The sequence below is a fragment of the Clarias gariepinus genome, chromosome 15 (assembly GCF_024256425.1).
Source record: "Clarias gariepinus isolate MV-2021 ecotype Netherlands chromosome 15, CGAR_prim_01v2, whole genome shotgun sequence".
In the NCBI taxonomy this organism is placed as follows: domain Eukaryota; kingdom Metazoa; phylum Chordata; class Actinopteri; order Siluriformes; family Clariidae; genus Clarias; species Clarias gariepinus.
This window is the reverse complement of record NC_071114.1, coordinates 23,023,616-23,043,424: the sequence shown is the minus strand read 5'-3', so window position 1 is coordinate 23,043,424 and position 19,809 is coordinate 23,023,616. Positions and strand designations below refer to the sequence as shown.

At 37.1% G+C, this 19,809-nt stretch overlaps 1 protein-coding gene across 1 annotated transcript; it reads left to right on the top strand.

Moving 5' to 3' along the window:
- The first annotated feature begins 435 nt into the window (after positions 1-435).
- Positions 436-11,381, top strand: anpepa (alanyl (membrane) aminopeptidase a). Its single transcript, XM_053513536.1, has 20 exons — positions 436-1,109; positions 3,423-3,565; positions 3,668-3,810; positions 3,892-4,018; positions 4,953-5,107; positions 5,191-5,304; positions 5,413-5,556; positions 5,723-5,788; positions 5,882-5,947; positions 6,186-6,361; positions 6,495-6,571; positions 6,830-6,963; positions 7,115-7,170; positions 7,291-7,438; positions 7,517-7,608; positions 7,713-7,823; positions 9,012-9,179; positions 9,322-9,462; positions 9,566-9,647; positions 10,592-11,381. Exons 1-20 carry the CDS (start codon positions 514-516, stop codon positions 10,742-10,744), a joined length of 2,892 nt encoding a protein of 963 aa, XP_053369511.1. The 5' UTR covers positions 436-513; the 3' UTR covers positions 10,745-11,381.
- The last annotated feature ends 8,428 nt before the right edge of the window (positions 11,382-19,809 follow it).

Sequence of the window (19,809 nt, the reverse complement as noted above, 5' to 3'; positions counted from 1 at the left end):
CTGCTTGAGGTGTTGTTTACGTGCAGCCTCAGTAAAGCTCAGCAGAATGTGGACTACAGTACCCCATGACTCAGGAGTCACCCTGTAAAGCGTATTGTTTTATGGTTATATTGATCTTCTTAATGTAAAGTTTAGTAACTCATATACATAGACAGAACTTTTATACAGCACATTCATTGTTGAAATTGCTTTTAAAATAGTCACAAATCATCCATAACTGTGTTACAATTTATTAATATTTACATACTCCTGGTACCTAATATTCAGTATATACATATATACATATATACAAGGTACCAGGAGAGTCAGGGAACTACTACAGACTTATAGGATGTTCTTTTCCCGTGTAGGACTTATTTGCTGTAATTTGATGTAGGTTTAAAATGATTTGAATCCTAATTGAATCTTTTATACATTTATCTTCACAGGAAAACAGCACTGTAATAGATGACCCTTTCTCTCCAGCTATAATCTCCTTGTTAGTGTAAAGGCAAGAGACCTGATCAATCAATCATGGGAAAAGGCTACTACATTAGCAAACAACTGGCTGTAATAGCTGGTCTGCTTAACGCTGTAGCTATAATCACAATAATCGCACTATCTATAGTTTACTCCAAAGAAAAGGCGAAAAATGAACTCAAACTCAACAATGGGACAGCACCACCTGGACCACCCCCCCCAACTTTACCACCATCCAATGAGCCATGGGACAAATACAGGCTCCCTGACAGTTTATCTCCTCAATATTACAATGTCACGCTGTGGCCGCAACTCACCATGGACAACCAGGGCATGTACGTTTTTACTGGTGACTCTGTAGTGGCTTTTACTTGCAACAGAGAGACAGATTTGATCCTGATTCATTGCCGCAAGTTGAACTTGACTCTTTTCGAGGGGCGACATGCCAGGTTGACGGGTATGAATAATACAAAGGCTCCAGCCATTAGAAAATCCTGGTTCCAAGAGGAAACCCAGTATTTAGTGATCCAGCTGGAGGGGACACTCAAGCCGGGAATGAGCTATTGGCTTCATACAAAGTTCAAAGGAGAGCTTGCAGATGATCTGGAGGGCTTCTACAGGAGTGAGTATGAAGAAGACGGTGTCAAAAAGTAAGCTTGTGGAGAAACTTTTTATTTTAAACTTTTTGGTGTAACATTTTAGTAAAAGCCAGAACGCTTATTTTACCAATGTAACAGATTGCACGTTAAATACATCACTCCCAGAGCGAGAGGCAAGCAAATGACATTTCGTACACTTCCACTATCTGTATCTGTTTTTTTCTACAGATATTTGTATCTGTATTTGTATTTTAACCCAAATAGCCTAAACAAGAAATCTTTGACTTACAGTATTACATGTTACATGTTACTACTCCCACTGAGCCAGCCAAACTTTATGGCTGTCAAAGCATTCAATGGTGTCAATGGTAATATGGCAACAATATTTTGAATATGAATAAAATGAAGGTGGACCAGTGTTGTCTGCAAGATATTGGAATAAATTTAAATAAATGACATCATCACAATGTTGCAAATACTATTTCAAAACAGCATTTATTTATACTTCCCAACTGAAATACCTTCTTCAAATGCTCATACTGCTGATGCAATCTGCTGATGCAATTTTTTTTTTTATCTTTTGTCGACTAAGCAACGCCTTAAATGGAATTTAAACCCAGGCCTACATCAGCGAGAAAGCTAAATGTTGGCCACTGGTCCACCAGGGAACCTGCTGCTGATACTAATAATTATGTTCCTTATTGTTTGTATTTGTCAAACAATAAAGAACATAAAATTAATCATCCAAGTCAAAAATACTAATAATAAGACTAATTAAAAGACATTAACAGCCAAAACAGAATAAAAATCTCTTGCATCACAAGTATTGCAAGCATTTGGTTGTCTAAGTCAAAGTTTAACGTCCAGGATCCGTTTTTGTCAAACCAGACGTTTCGCAATTTGGAATTTGCGCAAATGGATGTTACAAGGCAAATGCGCTTTAAATAGATGTTGATGTTTTGTCGATTTATTTTCAACATTTTATTGGAGTATCAGTTTATGATAATGCTTTTAACATTCAAAAACAACCTTGGCCCTATGTTGATTCTTGGGTGGATGACATCACAACCAAATTACAAGAATATGACAAAACCAAACTACTCCATAGAATATAACAGTTCCTTCTGGTACTGGGAAACTCCAGCACTGTAACTACGGTCATGTTAATTCTCCTCATTCAACTCTCTCCAAATCTTCAAGTGTGTTTATTACTGCTTTCATTTAAAGATATGTGAGGGATTTTTAAAAAATTATTTATTCCAGATCACACAAGTTTTTTCCATTTTTGTTTGTTTCTCTCTGAGTCAATGTCTTAAAATTTTGTCGGGAATTGATGTATGAATTCCCCAGAATATAAACAAGCTAGCAGCACAACGACCCTGACCGGCCAGCTTTTATATACGAGTTTACTTTTTTTGGTAAATAATGTGATATTTTTATGTGCGTCATATATTATGGCTCCACAGCTCTGGAAAAAATAAACAAAAGACCACTTCAGCATAATTAGTTTCTTGTGGCTTTTTACCTTACAGTTACATGTATTGGTGAGATAAACAGTTTTGTTTCATATTTTGTGAACTGCTGACGATATGTCTCCCAAATACAAAATATACGTAACTATTGTTATTTAGAGAGTATATTAAAAGGAAATGGCAACATCACAACACATCAAAGTAACCCAAGATTACACAGTTTTTGCAGAGCTTTAAAACTCAAACAAAACAAAATGCCAATAATTTGTACACAAATTGTGTTTATGCTTTAAGAAATCAGTATTTGGTGGAATAACCATGATTTGCCATTACAGCTTTCATGCATTTCGGCATGCTCTCGACCAGTTTTTTACATTGTTGTTGAATAACTTTATACCACTCTTTTTGCAAAAAAAAAAAAAAAAAGCTTAGGTTTGCTTGATGGTTTGTGACCATCTTTCCCCTCAATGACATTCCAGAGGTTTTCTGGAGTAAATTGCAATGGTCTCTTTTTTCCCAGCGCTGTAGTCTTACCCAACTGCCTTGTTCGCCACTCTGAAAACAAATTCTGTGTTTTGTGTCTGTTTAGAGCAAAGTATCTGTTTAATCAGAACAATGTGTTCATCCTTAGTTACTTTGCTAATACACACACATGCAGGTTCCTTAGATTTTACACACAGCTGGAAGAGAATGTTAACCCTATACAGATGGCCTTGTTGGTTTGTTGCAGGACAACTTGGACTCTACACCGCTTAATCTCATTTAAAATATTTTCAATTGAATGCATCAATAAATAAAATGATCCATCTGCTTAGTAAAAAAACAACCTTGTGAAGTATTCAAGAGCAGACAAAATGAAATAAATCGAGGCTCTCTGATAACTTTTTTTCAGGGTGCTTGCCATCACTCAAATGCAGGCCACATCTGCTAGAAAAGCTTTTCCTTGCTTCGATGAGCCAGCCCTAAAGGCCGTATTTCACATCACTCTCCTACATAAGCCAGGAACTGTTGCACTATCAAACAGCCGAGATATGGGTGAGAGAATTATGGGAGTTTCATTAGCTACAAACTTCCTTCACTTTATATCACTTACTTTAAAGTTTTGATCATAGATTTGGTCTGATTTGTTTCTCTCAGGTTCAGAAAGCCTTCATATAAACGGGCATGATGTTATCAGGACTCGATTTGAACCCACAAAAAGGATGTCTACATACCTTGTCGCTTTCATTGTCTGTGAATTTACATTCACCAGCAAGCAAAAAGATAACAAGGATGTAATGGTAATTTAAAAAAATGAATCAACAAATTGATGTGTCCGGTGTTACTTGATGTACCTGTTAACTGTTTGTGTTGTTTTGGAGGTTCGTATATGGGCAAGGAAAAATGCAATTGAACAAGGTCAAGGAGACTACGCCCTTAACATCACACAGCCAATACTAGAGTTTTTTGTGAAGTACTACAATGTTTCATATCCTCTCTCCAAGTCAGGTATGACCATAGTTCACTTTCTTTCTCATTTTGTACTCCTAATCTTAACATGTTCATTTTCCAATACTCACTCTCACCTCTATTAAAAAAACAAAAAAATTATATACACTCAAGGTGAAGGGCGCACATGCCCCCCTTTAAAACATACTACAGCTATTGGATCTTTTTGAACCCCATCTGGCAGAGTTGGTGACCAATGGTGAGTGTAATTAACAGGTACTATGTAGCCAGAAGATGAGGAGAATAAACCATGGACATACTCAATAACCTATGCATTTTACTTTATATTTCCACTTATTCTGCTTTAGAGTATCAGCTAACTCCCAAGGTTTCTGGGTCGAATCCCAAATAGTGCCATGTAAGGCGTAAAAATGGAATCCCTTGACCAGGGGTTATAGAGGGATTTGAATCCCCTTTGTGATTTGGAGCTCTTTTAGCCGTAAACAGAACAACATTACGATTTAAAGGCGATTTGAGGCAACCTATATGCAGTTAATAAGGACACAAATTGTTGTAAGATGCCGTAAGGTTATCAGGTGTGTTCTCGGGTTGAAAGTGCATGCGTGACTGGGTTTGATTTTGGTTTTCGGCAGGCCACTGCTCTCCACTCTTTCCAGTACTGCGGACCATACCAATCTACTTCCACCCGTGCTGGCAACTGACATGTGACTTGTGGTTAAACATCCCAGTTCTGTTACGCTCTGTTATCAGCACTCTGGAAATGCCTCTCGTCCAATTAATTACTTGGTCGGAACAAACTGTTGTATAATCTTTCCTAAAGCACATCGAATTTTTCTCCTTTTGGCTTTAACTTGCAATCTTTCAATTTTACTGTGTGTTACTATACTGATATTATTCAATCTCTAGTTTGAACTATGCATATGTTCTTATGTTCAAAAAAATAAATGTTCCGATTACCAATTTTTTTTTGTAGACCAGATTGCACTGCCTGACTTCAATGCTGGAGCCATGGAGAACTGGGGACTCATCACTTACAGAGAAACAGCACTTCTTTATGATCCCAAAATCTCAGCCGCAGGGAACAAACAGAGGGTTGCAACTGTGGTGGCTCATGAGCTTGCTCATATGGTGATTTCACAAAAACGTTTTAAATATTCTTTTCTCTTGACTTTTATTTGCATGACGCTAATCATGTGGTTTGTGGCTCGCAGTGGTTTGGAAATCTTGTGACTCTAAAATGGTGGAATGATCTGTGGCTGAATGAAGGCTTTGCGTCATACGTGGAGTACCTTGGTGCAGACTATGCAGAGCCAACTTGGAACATGGTATCGTGCAACATGGACTCGTTCTACAGGAGTTATTTATTATATTATATTATATAATGATAGTATTCTTTGTCTGAATCTGATTTGTCCTGTCTTGTTTTAATACAGAAAGACCAAATCATACTGTATGATATTTATCGTGCATTTGCTGCCGACAGCCTGGTGTCCTCCCACCCTCTGTCCTGCAAAGAGGAGGAGGTCAATACACCATCAGAAATCACCCAAATGTTCAACAGTATCTCTTACAGCAAGGTCAGGTGGTTTATTGTGTTTAATCGAATTGCGTTTTATATTCTGATCCCTGCACAAGTGTTCTTCATGGGTTCTGTTGAGTATTTACTGTACTGTAAGTGCATTAAGGTTCATGAGAGATATGTAGGCATGCTTATGAGTTTGAGTGTGTTTGCATGTATTACAGGGGGCTGCTGTGCTCAGGATGCTCTCTCAGTTCCTCACTGAGCCTGTGTTTGCCAAAGGACTTAGTGTAAGCTGTACTTTTTCCTAGCTTTAAAGTTATGGGGACTACTTATGTGTTAATCAAATAACATAAATCATCTTTTCAATGTTTTCTTTATAGACATATCTAAATCAGTTTGCTTTCGCAAGCTCTACATATTCTGACCTCTGGGATCATCTTCAGAAGGTAAGTAGGCGTGCTTGTCATGTTCCTTATGCTGCCACATACTGTAGTAGATGGCGGGGATTGTTTCAACTTCACAGCTTGCTCCTGAGCTTGCGTTGATGTCTGTGTGGAGTTAAACATGTTCTACCCAATCTGTGCAAGTTTCCTTCAGGTTCTTCACATCCCAAAAACATGCTAGTTGGTGGATTGACTATGCAAAATGTTTCCACCTCATGCATGTGTCCAATGTCTTCTCCAGGCAGTTGATAAAACTCCGCATCTGAAATTGCCACACAGCGTCCATGACATAATGAACCGTTGGATTCTTCAGATGGGTTTCCCAGTCGTCACTATTGACACCCAAACTGGGAATGTGAGCCAGAAGCACTTTCTGATCGAGCCAAACTCAGTGGTAGAGCGACAATCAGAATTCAAGTATGATGTCATTTACAGATATACTGTATATCTACTGTTAGCTTGGAAAAATGGTTGTTTTGTTGCATGTCAGAAGCTGAAATGACATGAAATGAAATATATGCTAAGGTACGTGCATATTTATCTTTTCAAGTTATGAGTGGTTTGTTCCAATCAAATGGATGAAGAGTGGTGTAGAACAAGAGCAATTCTGGCTTCTTCAAAAATCAGGTACTTCTGAAGCACCTCATTAGACCTAGAATAGATCTCGTGTTGAAAGCACTTACATGTAATTCATTGAGCCTCGCTGATGAATGACAATCTTACACTGCACAGCATGGTATAATGACAGAAATTGATGTGGGTTCACTTGAGTCCTGGTTTTCTCTCTCTATGTGCTAGTAAAACGAACAGTTGCTTTGTGTGTCTCAACATAACCCTATCTCATAGGCTATGCTTATAACAGGGATTCTTGTGTTGTTTCTCCAGCTATGCGTAAACCTCTGAAAGCTGGTAAAGGCGAATGGGTTTTGGCGAATCTAAACGTTTCAGGGTACTACAGAGTCAATTATGATATTGGGAACTGGGAACGACTCCTTCATCAGCTGATGGCTGACCACCAGGTATAAATAAATACATAAATAAATGGGGAAAAACCCCTTAATACCATAATTTCGTAAAAGCGACAGCATTTTAAAATAGATCACCATACACACACATACAGTATATCACCATACTCTATAAAAAGATATTTTTTCCTCATTATTTGCTTAGAAAATACCAGAAATTAACAGAGCACAGATTGTGAGTGATGCCTTCACTCTAGCTAGGTAAGATCACTGTATATTGTATATTTTTTTAAATATCTCTGTCTTAAATTATGTCACTGTTTCCATTTTAAATATATGCTTCTATATATGCGTAACTCTATTTTGTTCCATTTTGTTCAGGGCCTCTATCTTAAACATAACTCTTGCTCTAAGAACGACTAAATATCTATCGATGGAGAGAAAGTACATTCCGTGGGAAGCAACTATCAGAAGCATCGGCCCAATATTTGACGTGTTTGATCGCAGTGAGGTTTATGGACCCATGCAGGTTCGCTCCTTTAAAAGCATCAATAAAATCACCTTCAGTTCCATTTTGTGTTATAGTGTATATTTTTTGTCATTTTAGGCTTACTTTCGGAAACTATTTAAACCTCTGTTTGATCATTTCACTTCCGTAACTGCGAACTGGACCACAGTGCCTGCAAACCACACTGATCAGTAAAGATTTACAGCATCTTAACATTTCTTACAACCAACTCGTACACGCTCTATAGATACCTGAGCGTTAATTATATCTACCGTGTTTTCTTCTTTGTGCTTAGATTCACACAGATCATCGCGTTGTCGTGGTCGTGCAGTGTAGGAGTACAGGGATGTCGTGATCTCACTAGGCGCTGGTTTAAACAGTGGATGCAGGATCCTGAACACAACAGGTAAGTACATATACAAGCTGCATCATTATACTGTTCCTTATTTTAATGCTATTTTAATGATCATTACTCAAATGAGCACACACACACACACACACACAAAAAAAGCCATAAAGGAAATATAAGTCACTAGTCTAAAGACAAGTGGTGCGATGGACTGGCACTCCATTCAGGGTGTCCTAAGTCCACCTGGGATCGGTTCCAGGTCCCCCGTGACACTGTAGAAAAAAAGCAGTATAAAAAGATGAGTGGGTAGTTCAGTAAACTGTTTAGTAAACAATGACAAGTTTGAGCCTGCGTTTTTCTCTATTCAAAAATGTTGTATTATATGGTATGAATTCTGATCTTATCCATGATAAAACTCTCATTCCGCCACTCACGACTATGTTTCATAGTCATTCAACTTTCTGGTCATAGACCAATGTCTTAGACAGCTGTGAGCTTTACATAACCACTAACAGTATGTCACTGAATATTTACTCGCACCCTATACACAGCAGGCCACTGAGAGGACAACGAACAAAATCAAATGGCTGGCGGAGAACAAGGACAGAGTCCTAAAATGTCTACCTTAATGTGTGTGTGTGTATGAGTGTGTGTGTGTGTGTGTGTGTGTGTGTGTGCTTGTTTTAATGCCGTTATGATATAGATCATTGCGCAACCTTAAAAATGTAATCGGCAAGTTATCACTAGATTCAACCAGCCTGCAATGGACCTTTTTCCACGAATTCTTCACAAGCACTGGACTTTAAATTAAACAATCCTGTGTATTTTTACACGGCGTTTAGTAAATGATGACAAGTTTGAGCCTGCATTTTTCTCTATTCAAAAATGTTGAATTACATGGTAAGAATTCTGATCCATGATAAAACACTCATTCCACCGCTCAAGACTATGTTTCAAACTTTATGGTCATAGACCAACGTTTATTACGGGGCCTTAGACAGCTGTGAGCTTTACATAGCCACTTATGTCACTAAATATTTAGATCCGGTGCTGCTTAGGAATTCCTCTCTGCAGTTTTGTGAAAATAGATCTTATAAAGAAACTCTTATGCTGGAACGTTAACTTAGGGAACCACTTAAGATATCTTTTACTAGTTATGTTGCATATTGATAAACCAGGTTTTTTTTCCTCTAATAAATTCCTTGAAATGTACACAAACTGTTTATGTCATGGTTTGTCGGTTAGGATTCACCCGAACCTGAGGTCGACGGTGTACTGCAATGCCATCGCTGCAGGAGGAGTGGAGGAATGGGACTTTTGCTGGACGATGTATAAGAAAGCCACAGTAGCAGCTGAGGCGGTCAAACTGAGGTCGGCTTTATCGTGCGCCAAACAGCCATGGCTGCTTAACAGGTACGGATTCTGAACCTTCATCTGTTTAACCTATTTTAAAATGATGTTTTAAGCGACATAAACTGATTTAAATGATTTTAAATGATACACTTTTTGATTCTACTTCCCTTTTTATCTATTTCTCTGTAAAAAAAAAAAAAAGGTTTCTCGGCTACACTCTGGATCCGGAAAAGATTCGTAAACAGGATGCATCCGGTACCATTGGATCAATTTCCAGCAATGTGCTCGGCCAGCCTCTGGCATGGGACTTTGTCAGGGCAAATTGGGAGTACCTTTTTAAAGTGTAAGAGTGGCATATGTAACATGATACGGTTCTAAATCTAAGTCAGAGTTTTTCACACTTTTCAAGGTTAAAAACAATCTTAAAGCATGGGATTCGTTTGCAGGTATGGAACTGGATCATTTGGTTTTGCCAAGTTAATAAGTGACGTCACTGGAAAGTTCTGCACACCGTTCGAGCTACAACAGGTAGGACCAGGCATTAAACAGCATGGAAGATTTACAGCATGGAATTCACATGGGAGATTGTTGTCTTAGAGGGTAATAAGTAGTGGTTTCAATTAATTAAACAATTTTGTCTAGTTAATTACAGTGATAGTCTGTAATTAATCTGTTTTAAAAAGATTAGTCAGATTTACTTGTATTATTATTAACTTGCAATATCATTTGTTTAATGTATTCTTGTAAAAGTAAGTTCACTTAAAGATAGCTCGAGGCACAGCTCGAGCGCACAACTTTGATTTTATCCAAACTTTTTTTATAATGAAACATGCAACATGTTCAAAACATCTGGTGATGTTTCCTTAGTCATCTTATTTTTCGCACTAAATGTGCCATTATTACACACAGCTGGATAACCAAGCTGCGATTATGTTTAGTCATTAGGGTCAAACTTGGTCATATGGCGTTAAAAATAATAATAATGCATTAAAATTTATGGATTAATCACATGCATTCATGCATTAAAATTGACAGCCCTAATTATAATGAAAGTGGTAATGACAAAAGTTAGAATTTAGGATTCTTAAAGGTTGTAAGAACTACTGTTGTTTCTCTAAACAACTGTCCAGCTGTGTAATTGGACTGCATTCCTTACTCACAGTATAAAAGCACATTTACACCACACTCATATTGTAAAATATACATAGTACCCCATCATATTGCTATAGTCAACAAACCTACCAACTGGGGTCCTAATATGTACCATGTACGTTTATATTGGTGTCTAAACACAGAGAGATCTAACAGTGCTTGGACTTACATTGTATAAAACATACTATGTAGTTTTGAAAGATTTCTTTTCATGATGACCATATAAGGCAATGTTAGTGTATAGAATAGCATCAGTTCTGTTCAAGAGTTCAGATTTAGTTTTGATATAATAACACACCTAATTGTGCTATGTCTCACAGTTAAAACAGTTCCAAAAGGACAACGCAGAGGTGGGGTTTGGCTCAGCCTCACACGCTCTACAGCAGGCCATTGAGAGGACAACGGCCAAAATCAAATGGCTGGCGGAGAACAAGGACCGAGTCCTGAAATGGTTTATCACTGAGACAGCGTGAACTGTGCAACACGAAAAAACACACTGACAGCCTTAAAATCTCCGATCACAACAGTTACAAGAGTGGAATCCATGGACAATTGTATAGGCATGAACATTTAGACATATTCGCAGCAATTCATAACACATTTGAATTGTATTTTCATTAGTAAAGGTGACTGGTATAAGTGGGCTAGCAGGGCTAAGCCTCATTCTTAAAGGAAAAAAAAAGACATCAATATCAATAATATATATTTTTTTATCCAGGTCAGATGTTGTTTTAGAAGAGCATTACAGACAAAATGATTAAACCCCCACCAAGATTAAAATCATGCATGCAGAAGCCTGTCTGCCTTAAAGTGTGTGTGTGTGTGTGTGTGTGTGTGTGTGTGTATGAGTGTGTGTGTGCGTATAAGTGTGTGTGTGCTTGTTATTATGCCAGAGATTAGACCATGTGATATAATTCATTGCGCAACCCTAAAAATGTAATCGGCAAGTTATCACTAGATTCAACCATCCTGCAATGGACTTTTTCCATAACTTCTATCACAACTTCTTCACACACACTGAATTTTACATAAAACAATCCTGTGTATTTTTACACTGCAAAAAAAGGTTGTAAAACTGTGGTTATTTTTAAATAAACATATTCAGTAAGATTATGAGGTCAGTTGTTCTTCTTTTGAAAATGAGGTTGATGCATCACCAGGATGAATAAGACTTCATCAGAATTAATGCGGAATATTCTTTGTTCCTTTTTGTATTTAACAGGAATCATACCAGCTCAAGATAGTCTCACATTTTTTTTTTTCTTATATTATGACAAGCTGCAAGACAATTTGCCCAATGTCTGTTTTTAACTTTTAACAACTTATGCACTGGTGTAAAGAGTACAATACAGTTTTGAGTATCCCATATCTCTTCAAATTAAATTATGAATATATAATATAATAATGTAAATTTACCCTCTAATCTGTTTTATCCACTCAGCATTTAGCATCACCATTCTACTAATCACTACTAATGATCATCTGTTATCACCGGCACCTGTTTCTCACAGTTTCATGCCTTAAATTACGTTTTTTAAAATGCTTGAATGATTCCTGGGTGGCAGCACGGTGACATAGTGGTTGGCAATGTGGCCTTGCCCCTCCAGGGATGAGGGTTTAATTCCCCCCTCAGGTCTGTGTGTGTGGAGTTTGCATGTTCTCCCCATGCGTGGCAGGTTTCCTCTGGATACTTCAGTTTCCTCCTACAGTCCAAAGACAATTCAATTATACATAGTGTGTGTGTGTGTGTGTGTGTGCATGTCAGCACTCTGATGGAAGGCACCTCGTCCAGGGTGTACCCTCCTGGGATAGGCTCCAGGCCCTGTGGCCCTGTACAGGATATGAATGATCCTGTGAATGAAACAATGATTCATAGGTCACTGTGTGGCTTAACAAACCAACAAAAACATTCCTATGAAACTGGTTAGGTACTGGGACTTAAAATAAGAGCCAAAAACCTGTCAAAATAAGAGCCAAAAATCCTTCATAAAAACTGGAGAACTATTGTTTAAGCCTACATTAAAAAAAAAAAGAAAAACTAACCAAGCTTGAACACCTTCTTTATGGAGAGTATATAAAGCATGGTAATATTATATTCATATCCGAATGCTGATCAGGTTAAATTAGCTTGCTTGGTTTGTTAGCTAGCTAGCTAATGTTAATGTATACATGATTCTGGAAGTAGCAGCACTTTGAAATATTTAGGGTAACATGTCATCATTACAAAACAATGAAGCTTTTATACTGTAAAACATTACAAGACCTGACAATTTTTTATTTATTTATCACATACAGCTAATACAGCTACCCCTTAGACATGTTACTATGGTACTGTATGTTCTATGGGTAACTACGGTAAACTAAAGTACATACCATAATTTTACCATGGTTCTTCTGACATCACCATTGTGGGCACCACAGTACTTTATATACAGTACTCGGGTACTATGGCACCTAAGTTGGTACCATGTTAGTACTATAGTGTGTACTCCATTATTTTGGCAAATACCATGATTATCCTTAGCCTCAGTGGCTATCAAAGTTCATCAGGTAACGTAGAACCATGAACAATACTACTTTACTGTATAATATAATATAATATAATATAATATAATATAATATAATATAATATAATATAATATAATATAATAAACCATGGTAAAATGCCTTACATGTGCATGTTTCCATAGGTTTTTTTTTTTTTTTAAAAAAACATTATTCTTCAAGCATTTTGACTTGCTCACAATCCTTTATCACTCTGTTTTGTCTTGAAAACTAAAGATAACTGAAAAGTGGGACCAGGATGTGCCTTTGTGTCTGCTGCCTCAAGCATTTGGCAGCAAACTTTCAGCAGGAAACGGCTTAATTTTAAATAAAAAAAAACAAGGTTTGTTTTTATAATTATTCACATTTAGTCCTGTAGTCCGTCCAGCTCCTCATCTGTACACTGACACTGAGCAGAATCTCAACTCTCATGCTAACACAGCTGTCAATGCTATCCTACTTATCATTATCACTACAGTATCTAGTCATGCAGTATCACTAAACTGTATAACTGCATGGCATCTTGTGACATCTTGAGTTCAGCAGTGTCCACTACTTCTGGATAATGATTGTGTTTTGAGTTAACCAGATCTTTATCTGTGTTCATACTAGACCCAAGAGTTATCACGTTTGTTTGAAACTGGTTAACAACTCAGAATTGTCCGCATTTCTTACGTATCAGCCTACAACTTCGATCTGTTTATTGGAAAATATGTGGCTTAAATTTATTGCTCTGTTTTGTCACCTTGTGGAAAAGCACCGGACTATCTCTTTCTCCGTTCAAAAATTTAATTCAATCATAGTTCACAGGAGGTTTTCAATTTGGAAATGGCTGGTTTAAGTGCTGGGTTTGTGCCATGATATGACCACTTTTTAAGATTGCATTATCAGATTGTATATAAAAAAAAAACTACATGATTGCATTGTTAACTAAACATTTATTAGTCCAAAACCAAGTCCTTTAGAACCTGAATCCAGTTGCTTTGATACTGTAATGAGGCCTTTTTTAATATTTAATTGGCATTATTATAGGGTGCAAGTGAGACATGATAGCACCTGATAGCTTCAAGAAGATCAAAGTTCCTAACAAATCTACATTTCAATTGTGGCCATGAAAATGAGAACTAATAACCCGTCTGTTACTTCATGCACTTTCTATCTATTAGCAGTCAACACACCTGGATGCTCAAAGCTATAATCTTGATAAACCTTTGAGAAATTTTGAATAAAACTATAAGTTAGCCTTAGTTTTCTTAGTTTTCTTAGTTTTTTTCTTAGTTCTTATTAAATATTATCATCGGAAACTAAATTAAGTGTGCGTATGCTCAAACCAAGTAAGTGCATGCTGCCCCCTGCTGTATCGGAGAGAGTATACCCGAGAACGGAGACAAAAAAAATAATGTGACGCTGACCAGCCGGAGAATAGAGGGATATGCCATATGGTTGTCAAGGCTCAACATGCAGCAACATAAGCAACCTTAATTCTCATTTTATTTAACAATAAAAAGAGGGGGGACTTCCGGGTCGATGATGGAGTAAGACATGGGTTTTGTAGCTCCGCTAATTTTCATTTAAATTTCAATAAAACAAGACAGCATAAAGCTCCTTAGTGCTCTCGAATCCTTATTAGTGCGGCGTTTATCATCGCTGGCAATTTGAATGTGTAGAAATGCCACCGAAGAAGCCTGTAAAGAAAGATGTCGCTGAGGGAGAAGGCTCGGCCGAGACCGCGGGCGCGCTGGAAGACGAGGCCAGATCAATAACAAACGACCCGGTACTGCTTGCAATTGAATCTCTTCGAGTGGAGTTGGGCAAGGTTAAAACTGATATTAAAGAAAGTGTGAAAGGAGAGATAGCCACGCTGGAAAAGAAAATTGATGCGAAGTTTGATGCAATGCAGCTAACCATAAACGAACATCGTACAACTCTCGAACATCTTGAACAGAACGCTACGGCCTCGGCAGATGCGTTTACGAAATTACAAGCTCAAGTTAAAAGTCTTTCCGATCAGGTGTTAGACTTATCGGAGAAATGCATCGATCTGGAAGGCCGTTCTAAGAGGCAAAATATAAGAATTGCGGGCATCCGAGAAGGAATGGAAAACGGTCAAGGTGCTAGAGAGTTTGTAGCTAAACTGCTCATGGAGGTGCTTGGATTGGATGAGCTGCCTGTCTTGGATCGCGAGCACCGAGCTCTTCGTTCCCGGCCTGAGGACAGTGACCCGCCGCGGCAACTCATCGCACGGATACACCATGGCCATACCATGGAAAAAATCATGCGCAAAGTGTCATCACAGAGAAAGCTAACCTTTAACGGTCGCTCCGTTCAGATCTTCAGAGACTATCCGTCGGCGGTGGTCAAGCGTCGGGCAGCTTTTGCCAGGGTGAGACATATCCTGCGGGATAAACCCGGTGTGAAGTTTGGAATTTTGTATCCAGCAAAGCTGCGAGTGTCTTACAGTGAAGGAGAGAAACTTTTTACCGACGCGAACGAAGCATGGAAATTTGCAATCGAACAGTTTGGCACAGATAAGTAAATGCGGAATAATAATCCCGAGGCATTAAGCTGGTTGTTTTGTTAAAGTGTCTGTTATTTAGCGGACTTACTGTTGGACTTTGAGGAAGTCTCTGCGAAGTAAAATGCGGAGGTCGGTTTTTCTTTTCTATTCGTTTTTAATTTTTAATTTTTTTATTTTACCTTTTTATTGCCGTCTTCTTAGGGGTAAGTTGTGCTGTACATTTGTTTCTGTAACAGCTAAACATGTTCTGTTATTAAACATTCAGTTGGGTGGATGGGTCAGTGCTATAGGTTTCCATGGTAACATCTGTCGGTCTGCAGGTAAATTGTTAGAACTCTGTTGTAATCACAGGTTATGTTTAATAAGGTAAATGCAAAGGGGGCGTCTTTAAGTTTCTCCACCTGGAATGTAAAAGGTCTAAATGAACCAGTTAAAAGAGGAAAAATATTGTCTCATTTAAAATCTCTGTTTTCAGATATTATGTTTCTACAAGAGACTCATTTGAAACGTACTGCTCATGCTAGACTGAGATGCAAATGGATTGGACAAGTGTATCATTCCAATTTTTTTGCTAAATCTAGAGGAACAGCTATTCTTATCCGTAAGGGAGTCCCTTTTAAACATAAATTGACCATTTCAGATAAAGAAGGGAGATACGTAATTGTTGTTGGGGAAGTATTTGCTGTTCCATTAACACTAGTTAATGTATATGGACCAAACTGTGACAACCCTGAGTTTTTAAAAAAAGTGTTTAATTCAATTCCAAATATTTTAGATACAAATCTCGTAATTGGGGGTGATTTTAACTGTGTCCTAGACCCATATTTAGACAAATCATACTCCTCAAAATTAATTAGTTCAAACTCCAGTAAATTTTTGAATTCATATATAAATAACTCTAATATGGTTGATGTGTGGAGAACTCTCAATCCAACGGCCGGGGAATACTCCTTTCATTCTCAAGTTCATAATTCGTATACGCGAATAGATTATTTCCTTCTCGATGGCAAACTTCTTATCAAGCAGCTCAGAGAAAGAGAAATAGGGCTGAATCAGAGGTATTAGAAGTGCAAATTCGCGAATTAGATACAGAAAATGCTAAGCATCCATGTATTGAAAAATATAAAAGAATTTGTGCACTTAAATATAAATTGAATAAAATTCTCTCTTCTAAAATTTTAAAATCCTTTCAGTATGTCAAACAAAAATACTTCGAATTCGGTGATAAACCTCAAAAACTCTTGGCTCGACAACTTCGTAAAACGGCATCTGAACGAGCAATATACAAAATTAAATCAGATACGGGTGAAATCCTTACTTCTCCCAAGGATATAAATAGTAGGTTTCAAAAGTTTTATGAGACACTGTATACGTCTAAAGGAAATATAGATCCTACAGTAATTGCTCAGTTTTTAGACCAACAGAATCTACCCTCGTTAAATCAAGAGCAAGTTGAGGAGCTAGGTGCGGAAATTACTGTTAAAGAGATTTCAGGTACCATAAAATCACTTAAAGGATGTAAAACTCCTGGTCCAGATGGATTTTGTAATGAACTCTATAAGGCCTGCAACGAACTACTTTCATCTTATTTATATAGGGTTTATAAACAGGCATTTATAGATCAGTCTCTGCCATCTTCTCTAAATGAGGCAATTATTACTGTAGTCCCAAAAAAAGGAAGAAACCCAGAGGAACTTGGTTCTTATAGACCGATCTCTCTCTTAAATTCAGATCAAAAAATTCTGGCAAAAACTTTGGCATGCAGACTAAACACAGTAATTAAAAACCTGGTGCATCCAGATCAAAACGGCTTCATACCAGATCGTAACTCGTCCTCTAATCTTAGACGTCTTTTTAACATAATTTACTCTTCCAGAGGCTTGCAGCAAGATCTAGCTATTCTGTCTTTGGATGCAGAGAAGGCATTCGATCAAATTGAGTGGCCTTACCTATTTGCCGTACTGAAGAAGTTTAATCTAGGAGATAATTTCATTTCGTGGATTAAATTGTTGTATTCTAGTCCGTGTGCAAGAATTCTCACAAATCAAACATTGTCTTTTCGTTTTGAATTACACAGGGGTACAAGACAAGGGTGTTCACTATCACCACTTTTGTTTACGTTAGCGATTGAGTCTTTAGCTGAGGCTATTAGAACGCATACTGGAATTAAAGGTTATAAAACTAGAAGTACTGATAATAAATTAGCGTTATATGCAGATGATTTAATTTTATTTATTTATGAGCCCAGGAGTAGCATTCCAAATATCCTTAATTTGATTAACTATTATGGTACATTTGCCGGATATAAAATTAATTGGGAAAAGAGTGTGTTGATGCCAGTTAATATTGAAGATTCTTCTTGGCTTCAGCATTTGCCCTTTAAGATTGCGTCAGAACAATTCACATACCTAGGAATTGAGGTGACAAAAACGTTTTCTAATTTAGTTAAAGCCAATTTTCAACCCCTCTTGTCTAAACTTAAATCCATGATCAATTTCTGGAGAACACTTCCTATGTCTCTTGTGGGTAGGGTAAACTCGATTAAGATGATATTTCTCCCTCAATTTTTGTATTTAGTCCAGAACATCCCTGTATTTCTGCCCAAATCTTTTTTTAAAAAGCTGGACTCTATCCTGGTGCCCTTTGTCTGGAACTATAAAAACCATAGGATATCTAAACACCACCTATGTAAACCCAAAATACAGGGAGGGCTTGCCCTGCCTAATTTTCTTTACTACTATTGGGCTGCAAACCTAAGGGCCTTGACTTCATGGATAGACTTTACTCCGATGGGGGAGAATTGGTTGGTGTTGGAACAGGAGGAATGTCTCCCATATTCTATTAATGCAATACTTTTATCACCTAAAGGCATAGTTAGTTCACTCTATAATCATAACCCAGTTATTCATAATTCTGTTCGTATTTGGAAACAGTTAAAGACACATTTCAAATTCACCCAGATTTCATTTTTGCTCTCTATTTCAGCTAACCCTTCTTTTTGCCCTTCGATGTTAGATAGTGCATTTGAGTTTTGGAAAAATGTAGGGTTACGAAACATTGGGGATTTATATATAAATGGAAAATTTGCATCCTTTCAGCAGCTGTGTGAGAAATACAGTATTCCTACTAATCACTTCTTTAGGTACCTTCAAATAAGAGACTTTGTGAAGTCTAATATTTCCAATTATGTCACAGCTATACCCGTGTATCTGGACACACTTCTGGAAAGATGTCTAAGAAGTGGTAGTACCATCTCCTTGCTCTACAAGGGTTTAGAACAGATAAAATGTCCGTCTATGGAGAACATTAAATCTGCCTGGGAAGAAGAACTTGCAGTAGAAATTCCAAGTGAAATCTGGGAACAAAGTCTTGAACAGATTCACAGATGTTCCATTAATGCAAGACATTGTCTCATTCAGTTTAAAGTGCTTCATAGGCTTCATTATTCCAAATGTAAATTGAGCAAAATATTTCCAGAGGTTTCTCCATTATGTGACAAATGTAAGTTTTCAGATTCCTCCTTGTCTCATTGCTATGTCTTGTGTCCCAAACTTCAGTGTTTCTGGAACGGAATATTTCAAGTCTTTTCAGACACACTGGACAGTCATATTGAACCAGATCCTATATTAATTATATTTGGAGTTTCCGAAGAGTTTTTGAGACTTACACAAGTACAACAACAGTTTGTTTCATATGGGTTGATTTCTGCCAAAAAACTTATCCTTCTGTTCTGGAAGAAAAAAGAAGTTCCAACTCTTAAATTATGGGTAACAGAGTTGACGAGTACTTTACATCTTGAAAGAATAAGATATATCCTGAAAGACAAGATTTTGTTATTCGAAAAAATTTGGGCCCCTTTTATTTCCTTTCTTCAAACTTCTGATTAATATGTTTATTATGCCTTCAGTGCCTGCTTTTACCATTGGATAGCACTTTTGGGTCATGTTGTTATGTGGGAGGGATTGTATTTTTTTTGTATTTTTTTTTTTAACATTATTATTTTTCTTATGTTCTTTTTTCCTTTGTTATGTTTAAATGTTAAAATGCAAGTTTTACTTGCTTGTATTAAAAAAAAAAAAGTTTATTTACAAATGACTGTCTGTTAAAATTCCAAATAATAAAATATTTAAAGTGAAAGGTTTTTAAACAAACTGCCCAGTGATAACAGTATATTTTTTAAAAAATAAAACACTCAAAATGCAAAAAAAAAAAAAAAAAAAAAGAGAAGGCAATACAAGCTATGGTGTACATTACATCAATGTCAAGCACAACCTGCCATTCTAGATGTGTATGCACTTGGGCAGCTCTTCAGCTCTTGAGAGATATTTATCGTAATGATGTTACTTATTCTTTGTGCATGATGCTTTGTAAATAATAATTTGGGATATAACTTTATAACTTTTCAACTTTTGTTTCTGTGTGCTCTATCAAAGAACATAAAGCTCATAAAACTGTAACTGCACACTTCACACATAT

Bases quoted from the DNA above. Each gene is read 5' to 3' on its own strand.
- anpepa (XM_053513536.1), top strand. From the start codon at position 514: ATGGGAAAAGGCTACTACATTAGCAAACAACTGGCTGTAATAGCTGGT. The intron at 6,572-6,829 runs GTACTTCTGAAG...TTGTTTCTCCAG, and splicing joins CTGGCTTCTTCAAAAATCAG to CTATGCGTAAACCTCTGAAA. The intron at 7,439-7,516 runs GTTCGCTCCTTT...TTGTCATTTTAG, and splicing joins AGGTTTATGGACCCATGCAG to GCTTACTTTCGGAAACTATT.